This window comes from Centropristis striata, chromosome 20, assembly GCF_030273125.1.
Source record: "Centropristis striata isolate RG_2023a ecotype Rhode Island chromosome 20, C.striata_1.0, whole genome shotgun sequence".
Lineage (NCBI taxonomy): Eukaryota > Metazoa > Chordata > Actinopteri > Perciformes > Serranidae > Centropristis > Centropristis striata.
In genome coordinates this window covers 1,330,241-1,344,323 of record NC_081536.1, presented here as the reverse complement: position 1 = coordinate 1,344,323, position 14,083 = coordinate 1,330,241, and the positions used below count along the sequence as shown (strand labels likewise).

Below are 14,083 nucleotides of genomic sequence, written 5' to 3'. Positions count from 1 at the left end.
GCAGCAGGGAATCCTGAGTTGAAAATGTTTGGAACCAATGTTCACGGGAGAGTGAGGACTAGCTGCCATGTACACTGCTCAAAAAAATCAAGGGAACGCTTTCATCTCATGTCAGATCTTGATCAACACATTATTTACAGTGAGTCATCTAGTGATATTCTCAATAGCTTTAAATGATTCTTTGACCTAGAAAATGTAGATTTTGACACCAAGATTGACCTTCTAAGTGGCTTGGAAGATGTATTGGTTCTCATAGACTTTATATGGGTGCCATCCAAGGTTATAATAGTTCTGGATTTTTCATTAGTTTTAGTTTTAATTTCGTTGTGAATTTTTGTTTTCAAATTCAGTTAGTTTTAGTTAGTTTTTAGAGTGACTTTGCTAGTTTTAGTTTAGTTTTTATTAGTTTTAGTGTTAGTTTTAGTTTTTTTTGTAATGGGCTATGTGTTGGGTGCCAGATTCAAAGAGGTCATAATAAATGTTTCCTTTATTTCCTTTGGTTTATCATCTCAGCCTCAATAAGGTTATTAACTCTTACAGTTCTGGGTGTTTTGTATTTTGGTTCTAGTGTAAACATCCCAGTCTCAGTAAACATATTCACCATGTGTTGCATGTTCAAATAGAAACACTGAATTATGAATGAAAAAAGTGGACAAAAAAGAAAACTAAGGACATTTCCACTATAATTTTAGTTAGTTTTAGTTAGTTTTGTAACCACAAAATACAGTTTCAGTTAGTTATCGTTTTTTAAAAACTCTAGTTTTTATTTTTATTTCAGTTAACGAAAATGTTTTTTCAATTCTAGTTTTCGTTATTTCGTTAGTTTTCGGTAACTATAATAACCTTGGTGCCATCTCCGATCCGCAATCTTGAAGAAGTGGCTCCTACCAAAAATTGAAAACCTATGGTGATAGAGAGTATGTGGAAAAAAATTGGTGCTTTTGTCCGGCGTGTCCCCTTTATTCTCAAATCTGGTCCTAATCCGCCTAACTATGTGTGTTGCAGCTGCTGGATGGCGTGGGAGCCCAGCCTGGGCGCGTTCTTTGGCCCCGTGGCCCTCATCTTCCTGGTGACCTGCATCTACTTCATCTGCACCTTCGTCCAGCTGCGGCGACACCCCGAAAAGAAGTACGAGCTCAAGCAGCTGACGGAGGAGCAGCAGAGGCTGGCGGCCGTCGACGTGCCCACCCACTGCCACCAGGGGGCGGAGCCTGGCGCCCTGGCGGCGCCGACCGGTGGGGGCCACTGCCCCGCCGGGTGCCCAGGCGTCCCCATCAACCCGGCGCTGCTGGCCAACGAGCACTCCTTCAAGGCTCAGTTACGAACGGCGGCCTTCACCCTCTTCCTGTTCCTGGCCACGTGGACGTTCGGGGCGCTCGCCGTGTCACAAGGTCACTTCCTGGACATGATCTTCAGCTGCCTTTACGGTGCCTTCTCCGTCACCCTCGGCCTCTTCATCCTCATCCATCACTGTGCCAAGCGGGATGACGTCTGGCATTGCTGGTGTTCCTGTTGTCCCGGACGAAACGCCAACGCCTGCTCCGGCGCCCACGGGCCGGCCCAAGCGCGGCCGAAGGTCAACGTGAACGGAGACACGCCCGGGCACGGCCACGGCCACAGCCACTGCCACCACGACTCGCCGTGTCAGGGTAAAGCTCTGATGAGCTGCAGCCACGCCAGTTTAGGTCACTGCAAGCACGCCGCCCTCCCGTCCTCGCAGAACCACGTGACGTGTTTGGCGCCGGTGACGCCGTGCTGCGCCGCGCTGCACAGCCAACAGCTGATGGAGGAGGAGCCCACGGCGACACACGTGCTGCTACACGCCGACCCCGAGGGTTACCGGCCGGGGATCCAGCTGCACCCCTGCCTAAAGAGCAGCACCAGGACTAAAAGCCGTCACTTCAGCCGGCGGGGCGGCGCTTGCGGCGCGGCGAGCGAGAGGGAGTACGCCTATCACATCCCCTCCAGCGTGGACGGAGGCAGCGTGCACAGCTCACACACTGACAGCCCCCATAGCACACATGAGCGCCACGCCCACATCTGTCCACATCTGGCCCACGAGGGCCACCATGACGGGCATCACACGTGCCACGCCGCCGCCGCCGCCGCCACCACGCACGAGGCCCTGGCGTGCCATAACCCCTGCCACCGGCACATCTGCTGTGCCAAGGCAGACCTTTTCCCCTCGCTGTGCCCGGCAGAGGCGGGCGACACGGGCGTCTTCCTGTGTGGTTGCGGCAAAGTTGCCGAGCAGGACCCGATGGCAACGCATCACCATCTGGAGATGCACGCGGCGCGCAGACAATCCTACCCCCAGAACCCGCCCAATCAGAATGGGATTCTAAAGGGGGGGCTGCACGAAGGACTCCTATACACCTCGGACAGCACGGGGAATATACGCACCGGACCCTGGAAGAATGAAACTACTGTGTAGTGGGCGGCCTCGTCGCGCCAAAAATAAACCCTTCGCCTCCCTTTCTAGAATTAAAAAAAATGAAATTGAACATTTTAAACATCACAATCAGCGTGGGATATTTTTATTTGAATGTCCTCATGTTTTTATGTGTGCTGTTTTACTGTACAGAAATCATGTAAATGCTCCCTGAAGAGCGTCCATACACAGAACAGAATCTCCTCCATCAAGAAGAATTTATGAAACGTGTGTCACATCAAACCATCCGATGTAATTGAAGGTATTTCCACTGTTCCATATTACTACAGATCTCTCTCTCTATATATATACAAGAAAATGAATGGTTGTATGTATGTATGAATATGTGTGTTAGTGCTCAAAGGCAACACGCTGCAAGATTTTTTTACACTTTGAATCTGAATCCATCAATGACAGTGAACCTCCAGTACTTTAAAGAACTCTTGGCATCCATGTTTTAGATGACTAAACCAGCAATTTTAGACTTCATGGGTATTTTTGCCATTCAGTCAAGCAACTGTGAACATCTACTAGAGATTTTCTAAATAATATACAAAGATACTGTCGCTTGCCAGAGATATGTGGATGCCAGTTAAGTTGTGAAAACTCAACGCAACAGCAAAAGAGAAGTGAAATTAAGCATCCTCTTCCAGGTTGGTATTGATCGTGCTGTCTGTATGATGTCTTCATTGTTGTGTTTACCTTTTTTCTGGAGAGCAGTAAATAACGGCAGCATCAACAGCGTCGGCCATTGTGAATAGAGAGTTGGTATCATTGAGTCGTTGGATACGATTTTTATTAACACTGTGCCACATAGAGCCAGGTCCTCACAGCGAGTTCATTGCCAAACTAGTGTGCAGGTTTTTTATTCTCTTCAGCCCAGATCGCACATGCTATCAGACATTATGCATCAGTATATGGTCCTTGGGAAAATCAAAAGGTTTTAGGAAAAAAGAAAACAACATGCTGCTTTGGGAAACGTGCCTGTGACCAGTGCCCTTTTATTTTCAATCTGTAAAAAAAAACCAAACATTTTTTTAGCTTGGGATGGGTATGAGTACTCAAGTACTTGATTCAGAAATCATTAGTTGTTTAACGTATGGATTACTTACTTTTTATTTTGGGTTGTAAATTTTATAACTCACTACAATTTGCTACGATGACAAATGGCAGCCACCAAGCTAATGCATACGGTAAACACGTTCATAAAGTAATTTTTATTTTGTTTCTTTTCCTAATAACAGAGCTGGCCTACCCCACAATTGAATTAGCTACAGAATATTTATGCTACATATTGTTTATGTCTATAAATGATGGACATAATTATCATGAAACCAATGGTTTGTGGAACAATTGGTTTGTTTTGAAGCCTCAAATCTTGCTTTATGGTCGTCGCCATATTGTTTTTTGAAACCAGCACATGCTCAGAACAGATTGGGAGCCATTGAATTGAATTAGCTACAGAATATTTATGCTACGTAATGTTTATGTCTATAAATGATGGACATAATTATCATGAAACCAATGGTTTGTGGACCCACTGGTTTGTTTTGAAGCCTCAAATCTTGCTTTATGGTCGTCGCCATATTGTTTTTTGAAACCAGCACATGCTCAGAACGGATTGGGAGCCAGAATAGCTCGACTTTATTAGCTAGTGCTAGCTGTTTAGCCTGGTCAGCAAGGGGCAATTGTCGGCTTTTAGTCCAACCAAACACTGAACAAGATGTCTTTACGCAACCAAATTGTTACAAGGAGCTCTAAAGAACTAAAAAACACACTCGGAAATGGTCAAAACTGTAAGACGCTTAAACTTACCATGCTTTATCATCTATTTTACTCTAAATAGGAGCATAATTTACAGAATGAACACCATCAGCTGTAAGACTTGAAGCTATTGACTCCATTAAGTCATTATGATAATATTTACTGACATTATGAATCAAGTGAGAAGTAGGGTAATTGTCCTATTGACTTTTATACAAAACAAGTTATTTTTGCAACCTTTAGAGTTGCCCCCTGGTGGCCATTAGAAAGAATGCAGCTTTAAGGCACTATTAATCCCTATTAACTTCACTTCTCAGGCCCAGAGGATGCATATATTTTTTCCCCCTTCAAGTACTTGAGTACTCTATAGTATTACTTCAAATACCCATCCCTAATTATAGCCATCCTCACCCACTATTAGGTGGAAAATGAATGGTGGAAATTAGTGCAAATGCAGTCCCTTTGTATTTTATTTTTCATTAGTCTCATGAAACCATGCATGCCTTATTGTATGTAACGACGTGCTATATTTTAACAGTGTAAATGAATCCCTCCATGAACATATTTGCTTCGACTGCTGCAGCTTGCCATGTATCATTTTTGTCACACTCTTGGATTAAGCCAACAAATACTGTGTCATTTCCCACTGGTGGTCTCTATTTAACAAGACGATGTTTTTCCTTAGAACCCAGTCCAGAAAATCATAGTGTTTTTGGTTCTGCTTTGGTAGATAAATCAAGAGAGGCCAAGATTGAAGTATGGATCTTTTTTTTTTTTTTTTTTTGTTACCATGAAGGTCACTTTCTCTTTGAAGAATTGCCACTCAAAAGAGCCGGCAAAGGAGGCTCTGTATTGATTTAGAAGCACTTGTTTGTTTTATGAATGATGATATTGAGTATGATACTTCAGACAAAACCACTCATGCATTTCGTCAGAAAAGCCAAACTTTAAAAAAAATAAAAAAAGGACTCCCAAGCAGCGCATATAATCTCACAGCAAACCTGCTCTCGGCATGCACACCATCTCTTTATCCATCTTGTGCACTCTTGTCTGTGTATATAGAATCAATTTCTGATGAATTATTTTATATGAGATTTAAGATATTTAAGAATAAAATAAGTCTATATGTAAAGAAAGTTGTATGGGGAAAAAAAACCTGACCTCTCAATGTTAATACTCAGTATCTGAGTTTAGTTTGTTTTCTAATGCCTTTTATTTTCTGTTGCGATTTGAGTTGACTTCATAAAGTATGCAGACTCGCCATGTGTTGTGAGTTTATCCTGTCATATCAGAAATAGAAAATGCACTACCCATAAATAATAACATTTGGCCTGCCAAAAATAGAATTTGTCACGAAACAAATGTGTGTTTATTATAGAAATGTTTGTCCGGACACAAGAAATATAAGTGACAAGAGAAAAAAAAGAGAAATATAAATGTGATACTCCCTTTATTTTGGACGGCAGGCTTTGAGTAGTGAAAGGAAAGCTGTAGTAGAATTCAAAGATGATGCATGAACCTCATAGCTTTGCACAGGGCCACCAGTTATTGTCAGGAGAAATGGGATATTATGGGCCAAACTTATAAAAGAGTTATAAAAGAGTGGCTCACAATTGATGACACAATACAGACTCCTCTGAGTGGCCCTGGCTTTATCGTTATTGGAAAAGGGATTTGTAACAGTATCACAAGAAAAACATTTAAAAAATCTGCCGCTAAACCCAAACTGAGAACATTGGGCTAGGTTAATTGCTGTACAACATGTGTATTTGCTGGTGGTGTGTCTTATAGGAGCAGCCTGTGAGACGATGTGTTTGGTATCATGGCCGACTTCTCTGTTGTCATCAGTAGCAGATGTACTGCCCCAAACCAGACGGCTGCTGGAATATTCACCTGTGGTACTGTGACAAAACCTAAAGCCAGTTTTCACTTTTTTCTACATTGACACAGATTCCAATAAATGTATTTTTTCACCATGCAACGGATGAGAGCGTCTTTGGCTTGTGGTTTTGCGTGCGATTGCATTTAACTTACATGACGATGAATGCGAGTGAAAGAAAAAAATGTCTCTTTTTTTGTCTCGATTCTCGCTGTAATGTGTTTATTTCTTCTGACAGCGTGATGGAGATTGAGATGCCTTACGGAGCCTCCACAGGGGAGGGATTCAAATGATAGCAGGCTTGACTGCTGCTGTGTGTGTGTGTGTGTGTGTGTGTGTGTGTGTGTGTGTGTGTGCATGCCCAGACCTTGTACACATACATGCACATCCGTCCACATGTGCACACATCACCCCAGAAATGAGACAGTGTGTCTTCCGTGCATCACAAATCACAGCCAGGTTTGACAGGCCATGAAACGCCTGAGCACATTTAATATGCAGCTGGATTTTTTTTTTCTTTTCGAAGGCCACACGGCTCCCTCTCCTCTCCTCTTCCTCTCCTCCCTCCCTCCTCCCTCGTTTTCCTCCCGACCATCAGATTATTCGTCTGACTGAAAGCCATGTGAAATGTCAGACTCCATGTCTGCGTCTCTGTCTGCCATGAAGACAGACTGAACGTACAGCGTGTCCATTAAAGGTTAAAGGTGAGTCATGGACGTCTGAAGCCGGTATCTCTCCAAACAAATTGAAAAAACTGGATTATTTTGTGTGTTATAGCCGTTTCAGATGTTTTTTAGACGTTTGAATTTGCGTTATCGGTGGTTATCAGCCCGTAACTATGGGCCTGCTCCACCTGCTGGTAGGCCAGTAGGTTGTTATCAGCCCATTTAATAGATTTATACTTAAACCTCTGAAGTCCAGGAGATTTTGGTTCAAATGTGTTTTTGTCATTTTGTGTCTTTTTTTAGTCTTCTTTAGTCATTTTGTGTCTTTTTTTGGTCATTTTGTGTCTTTTTTTGTCATTTTGTGTCTTTTTTGGTCATTTTGTGTCTTTTTTGGTCATTTTGTGTCTTCTTTAGTCATTTTGTGTCTTTTTTGAGTAATTTTGTGTGTTTTGTATCTTTATTTTAGTAATTTTGTGTCTTTTTTTGAGTCATTTTGTGTCTTTTTTGGTCATTTTGTGTCTTTTTTTTAGTCATTTTATGTCTTATTTTTAGTCATTTTGTGTCTTTTTTGGTCATTTTATGTCTTATTTTTAGTCATTTTGTGTCTTTTTTTAGTCATTTTGTGTCTTTTTTTGGTCATTTTGTGTCTTTTTTTGGTCATTTTGTGTCTTTTTTGAGTAATTTTGTGTCTTTTGTATCTTTATTTTAGTCATTTGGTGTCTTTTTTTGTGGTCATTTTGTCTCTTTTTTTTAGTCATTTTGTGTCTTTTTTTGGCCGTTTTGTGTCTTTTCTGCAAATTTGTCAACTTCCTCTGCATTAATTTCTGTCTGTGTTCAGCATCTTCCAGTCTGTCCTTACATCACATGCATGGCTCCTTTTTCTCCACACAAACTTGGCTATCAGTCAGATTTTACATTTTATTTTAATTAACAAAGTATAAAGCTGCCAGGAACCCAAAATATAAAACAAAAGACACAGGTTTCTATGGAAATGTACCATTTTTTTTTAACCATTTATACACGCAAAAACAGCAGAAAAAAATTATAAATAATAAAACTACAAAACAGTCAATTTGCATGTAAATTACAAATAGTAATAGTTTTCATTGTAGAAAGAAAATTCACCTTTTAAAAATGGTCTAGAAACATAAATGTGACACTGTGAAAGCTCCTATGATTGAACTTTAACTGGCTTTCTCAGCTTGTCTACATATCATATATAAATAAAGTTATTACTGTAAATAAAACGTGTATTTTCAATAAATAGATGGACTCCAGAGGGTTAATATTAACGTGTTTTGCCAATCCAATGGCCAAACACTGAACGGCTCCTGTTTCCTTACGACTACGCCACAAACATACTTCTCTAAGGTTCAGGGAAAAAACTAAAAATACTAAAAACTAAAAAATACGTCAAATAAATGCGCATAAAGACGAGAAGTTAAGGTGTTACAAAGTTGACACCGGAAGTGACCCACAGACGTTAACTGACATTAATCCAAATAACATTATCAGCTTTTGTTTTGAAGTCCTGTTAGTTTGACTCTAGAGTGACTTTTCTTGCTTTATGATCCCTTTCCTGCTTCCTCTTCCCTTTCACACTCCCTAAAGTTACTTCCACCTTGGTGTTGTCCATATTTTCTAACGCCGTTAAAGGGCATCACTAAACAACACGTTAATATAACAATTATTTGTATACAAACATTAACAACACCTGAATGTCAGTTTCCCGCTAATAAAAATACTGTGATCATGAAATAAACTAGCTGGTAAAAAAAGACTCATTTCTCACTGGACTTTTTCTTTATTTTACTGTTGAAATGCTGTCTAGATATTATAACAACTTGTCACTTGGAGATAATCAAGAAGAAGTATCCAGATCCCTTACTGCAGTAAAAGTACTAATACCACACTGTGAAATTACTCCACTACAAGTAAAAGTCCTGCAATCAACACCTTCAAGGTTCATGTGTCATTAATTGCCAGATCTTGTCGATTCTCCCTGTACAACATCAGGAAGATCAGACCCTACCTGACCGAACAATCTACACAACTCCTGGTTCAGGCCCTTGTGTTATCCCGCTTAGACCAGTAGTTCTCAACCTTTTTGAGTCGCGACCCCCAATTTAACATGCATGTTGTCCGTGACCCCCACTCACTGAACACAATCTCACACGCACAGTTCAGATCACCCAAAAAAGAAACAAAATGACCAGAAAAGACACAAAATGACTAAAAAAAGACACAAAATGACAAAAAAACACACAAAATGACCAAAAAAAACCACACAAAATGACCGAAAAACACACAAAATTACCAAAAAAACACACAAAATTACCAAAAAAACACACAAAATGACCGAAAAACACACAAAATTACCAAAATGACAAAAAAACACACAAAATGACCAAAAAAACACACAAAATGACAAAAAAAACACACAAAATGACCAAAAAACACACAAAATGACCAAAAACGACACAAAATGACCAAAAAAACACACAAAATGACCAAAAAAACATACAAAATGACCAAAAAACACACAAAATGACCAAAGAAAGAAACAAATTTACCAAAAAAATACATGAAATTACCAAAAAAAAAGATACAAAATGCCAAAAAAAAAGATACAAAATGCCAAAAAAACAACACAAAATCACCAAAAAAAGACATTAAATGTCCAAAAAGACTAAAACACATGCACACTTTAACACAGTGGAGACAGAGCTGACTTCCTAAATGATTTGGCGACCCCCAGAAATCATCTCGCGACCCCAATTGGGGTCGGGACCCCAAGGTTGAGAATAGCTGGCTTAGACTACTGTAACTCGCTACTGGCAGGTCCTCCTGCTGCACCACCAAACCTCTGCAGAAGATCCAGAAAGCGGCTGCTCGTCTGGTCTTTAACCAGCCAGGAGAGCTCATGTCTGCTCCTCTTCTCTCTCTACCTGCATCAAATTCAAAGCCTTGTCTCTTGTCCACAAAATCCAGCTAAATGACTAAATGCAAAATATGAACGGGCACAGCTCCTAAATATCTGAACTCCTTTGTTCTGCTCCACAAACCCTCTCTCACTACGCTCTTCGAGTGTTTATTTGTTTATTTGTTTATTGAATGGATCCCCATTAGCTGAGGCCTTGGCGACTGCTAGTCTTCCTGGGGTCCATAAAAAGACATAGAACATGACATACAAACAACATAAACAAAAACAGTACGTACAAGAAAAACAATAACAAACTCAATTAATACATACATGCAATACTGTTAAAAAATTCTACATTCATATTTACCCGACAAATGTTATACTGCAAAAATCATTAATTCAGATGTATATCTGTCAATCAATATCAGCTGTATACACTTATAATTTGTCCTTTCATTAGAGAACATTTGAAAGGAAGAATCATCCGGCTACAGATATAGCAGAGAAAAAGAAATAAAATAAGAAAACAAAATAAATCGCAACATATTAGTAATCATTCATTTGGTGGGCGGCATCAAGTGTGTCTTAAGTAATTTTTTGAATGACAATTTGTTTTGCGTGCTAGAGATGTGAGGAGGCAAAGAGTTCCATGACATTATTGATTATATTATATTATTACATTATTACATTATAGATAACTGCGTTTGAATGTGTCACACGCACAGTTCAGATCACCCAAAAAACAAACAAAATGACCACAAAAAGACACAAAATGACTAAAAAGACACAAAATGACCAAAAAAGACACAAGAAGACCAAAAAAAGACACAAAATGATGCAGAAAAGAAACAAAATGACCAAAAAAGACACAAATTGACCACAAAATGATCAAAAAAGACACAAAATGACCAAAAAAGACACAAAATGACCAAAAAAAGACACAAAATGACCAAAAAAAAAACAGAAATTACCAAAAAAAGACACAAAATGACCAAAAATGACACAAAATGACCAAAAAAGACACAAAATGACCAAAAAAAACCCAGAAATTACCAAAAAAGACACAAATTGACCACAAAATGATCATAAAAGACACAAAATTACCAAAAAAGACACAAAATGACCAAAAAAAAGACACAAGAAGACCAAAAAAAAGACACAAAATGATGCAGAAAAGAAACAAAATGACCAAAAAAGGAAACAATATGACCAAAAAAAGACACAAAATAATGCAGAAAAGAAACAAAATGACCAAAAAAGACACAAATTGACCACAAAATTACCAAAAAAGACACAAAATGACACAAAATGACCAAAAAAGACACAAAATTACCAAAAAAAGACAAAATTACCAAAAAAAAACCCAGAAATGACCAAAAAAAGACTGATCTGGCGACCCCCAGAAATCATCTCGCGACCCCAATTGGGTTACCGACCCCAAGGTTGAGAACAGCTGCTGTATATTGATGTTTTTAAGAGGAGAACAGGCTGTAGTGGCCTACCAGCAGGTAGAGCCGGCCTCTCCTCTCTCAGACTTGTGTCCGGATGGCTGCAGAGCCAAACTATCTGCAGTGGTGATTAACCAGATAAAGTCTGTAATGTACCAGGGGCGTCTTTAAACCAGCGAGTGTGTTTATCAGATACAGTAACGCTGATAACCACAGAGAGTCAGAGACGCTAACGGACGCTACGCCGTGTGGTCGTGGTCGGCTGCTCCGCCGTGGCTGGCGAAGGGAGAAATTGGCCCGGGATGGCATCTGTTTCATTAAAAATTAATCTGGTTTTAGTAACACAGATGTGTGTTTATGATACAATTAACTGTGTTTTAATTTCCTGTTGTAATAAATAGGTTTGTAAATAGAGACGAAGTGAGAATGTGCTTGAAAAAAAGACAATATGTTGCATGTGTTTGTTCCTCTGGGCGTGCAGGAGTAATCAGATCTGGATCCATGCATACAGTGGGATCTGATCTCAACCAGGGCTTCTCTATAATGATGTGAGCGCTGTGGGGACATATGATCCGGGGCATGATTTAGGAGTCTCTTTGTAGCCCGATCTCTTGACACTTGTGAAAAATGCTTTTGTCTTTCATTGACAGAGACGAGAGGGATTTCTTCAAGTGAGTAGATCAACCCGACAACGTGCGGCAACGCAACTGGATTATGTTTTCCTTAAATGTAGACACATGTATGCTTTTGTCTTACGTAATCACAAATCATCTTCAATTTCTTATAGGCAGCTTTTATATGCCTCCATATGCCCTCGGCTTCACGTTTACCTCTTCTCTCTCTCTCTCTCTCTCTCTCTCTCTCTCTCTCTCTCTCTCTCTCTCTCTCTCTCTCTCTCTCTCTCTCTCTCTCTCTCTCTCTCTCTGATAACAGAGTGAGCTCCTCCTGCTCCAGCCTTGGCAGACAGGACTGGTGATAGAAGGCTGTGTTCGTCATGCTAATGCCGTCCTTGACTTAAATAACATGCTGGTGAGAGAGAGAGAGAGAGAGAGAGAGAGAGAGAGAGAGAGAGGGATTTGGATGGATAGTTTGAGGCTTACGGGGAAGAAAGAAACAGAAGGGGTGAGGTGGAGAGATCAAAGAGGAAGAGAAGACAGAAAGAGGAGGGCAAAACTTCTTATTAGATATCATCACTTGGGTTCTTGGAAGCAGCGTTTCTAACGGGGCTGTGTGGGTTCAGAGCCCTCCCTGTGTGTTCAGATGTGGGTTAGAGCAGTTAGTTCTCAACCTTTTTGAGTTGCGAACACCAATTTTTTACATGCATGTTGTCTCACTGAACAGAATCTCACAGTTCAGAAGACACAAAATGAGTAAAAAGACACAAAATGACCAAAAAAAAGGAAACAACATGACCAAAAAAGACACAAAATTACCAAAAAAGACACAAAATGACTAAAAAGACACAAAATTACCAAAAAAAGGAAACAACATGACCAAAAAAGACACAAAATGACCAAAAAAAGACACAAAATTACCAAAAAAAGACACAAAATGACCAAAAAAATACACAAAATGACCAAAAAAAGACACAAAATTACCAAAAAAGACACAAAATGATGCAGAAAAGAACCAAAATGACCAAAAAAAGACACAAAATGACTAAAAAGACACAAAATTACAAAAAAGACACAAAATAACCAAAAAGACACAAAATGACTAAAAAGACACAAAATTACCAAAAAAAGGAAACAACATGACCAAAAAAGACACAAAATGACCAAAAAAGACACAAAATGACCAAAAAAATACACAAAATGACCAAAAAAGACACAAGAACACCAAAAAAAGACACAAAATGATGCAGAAAAGAAACAAAATGATGCAGAAAAGAAACAAAATGACCAAAAAAGACACAAAATTACCAAAAAAAGACACAAAATGATTTTTAAAAAGACCCAAAATGACCAGGAAAGACACACAATGACCAAATCCGTGAAACTGACACAGATTTGGCTACAATGCAAGTTAATGACAGTCATATCCCGTGGCTATTCCATGGATATTTGTTCCTATTGGTTTGTTCCAAGTCACGTGACTTTCAAGGTCCCGGCGGTCAGAACAAAAAACATGGCGGACAGTTCTCTCATTTTTAGTGAAAAAATCAATATTTTGACTTAGTTTCTGCATAAAAATGGATTTTGATCACATTTCTAGCGAGAAATATATGTTTTATTTTCTAAATATTCACTCAGTGAATGTACATAATCACTTTGTATGTTGGAATAGCCACGGGATATGACTGGCATTAACTTGCATTGTAGCCAAATCCGTGTCAGTTTCACGGATTCCTGTGAGACCATGTTGGTTTATAAATGATGATGTCTTCAGAATTATTTTTGGTTTGGACTTGGAGGTTTAAAACAAAAAACTTGTTTCAAGCTGGTGAGTTGAATTTAAAAATATGGGCATTTACATTTAGTGCAGGTAGGGTGTGATTTAAAAAAATGTTGTATTGCATTATGGGTAATGTAAAACCCTTCTTTTTAAAACGTTGCACATTCTCAACTCCTCTGAACCAATTTTGACCGTTTTACACATCTTTAAACTCACAGAATTACAAAACGAACTCCCTGGAGCAGTTTTAGATACTTATTTCCATTTTACGTTATAACTTCCACCTCACTGCATTCAGAGGGAAATGGTGCTCTCTCTTACACTTTAATGCATCTCTAATAATATAATATAATAAAATTTATATACCATATGACACTCTGGTAACACTTTACAATAACCATCATTCATAAATGGTCAACAAATAGTTTATTAATGTTTAATCATCACTTATAAACCGTATATAGAACATTTAGAATGTTAAATACATATTTTTATTAATGTTTAACTCACTACATTATATATAAATGACAAATAGATGGTATATTAATGTAAGTTTATAGTTACTTTACCATTAACAAA

At 39.2% G+C, this 14,083-nt stretch overlaps 1 protein-coding gene and 1 pseudogene across 1 annotated transcript in view; one reads left to right on the top strand and one right to left on the bottom strand.

Moving 5' to 3' along the window:
- LOC131993242 (adhesion G protein-coupled receptor A3) overlaps nucleotides 1-3,371 on the top strand; it is a 436,008-nt gene extending 432,637 nt beyond the window's left edge. Inside the window, exon 19 of the mRNA XM_059359047.1 lies at nucleotides 1,006-3,371. Within this exon, the coding sequence (XP_059215030.1) occupies nucleotides 1,006-2,434 (1,429 nt within the window). The 3' untranslated portion in view covers nucleotides 2,435-3,371. The remainder of the gene's footprint in view (nucleotides 1-1,005) is intronic.
- A 7,978-nt stretch (nucleotides 3,372-11,349) lies between these two features.
- LOC131993867 (uncharacterized) overlaps nucleotides 11,350-14,083 on the bottom strand; it is a 32,868-nt pseudogene continuing 30,134 nt past the window's right edge.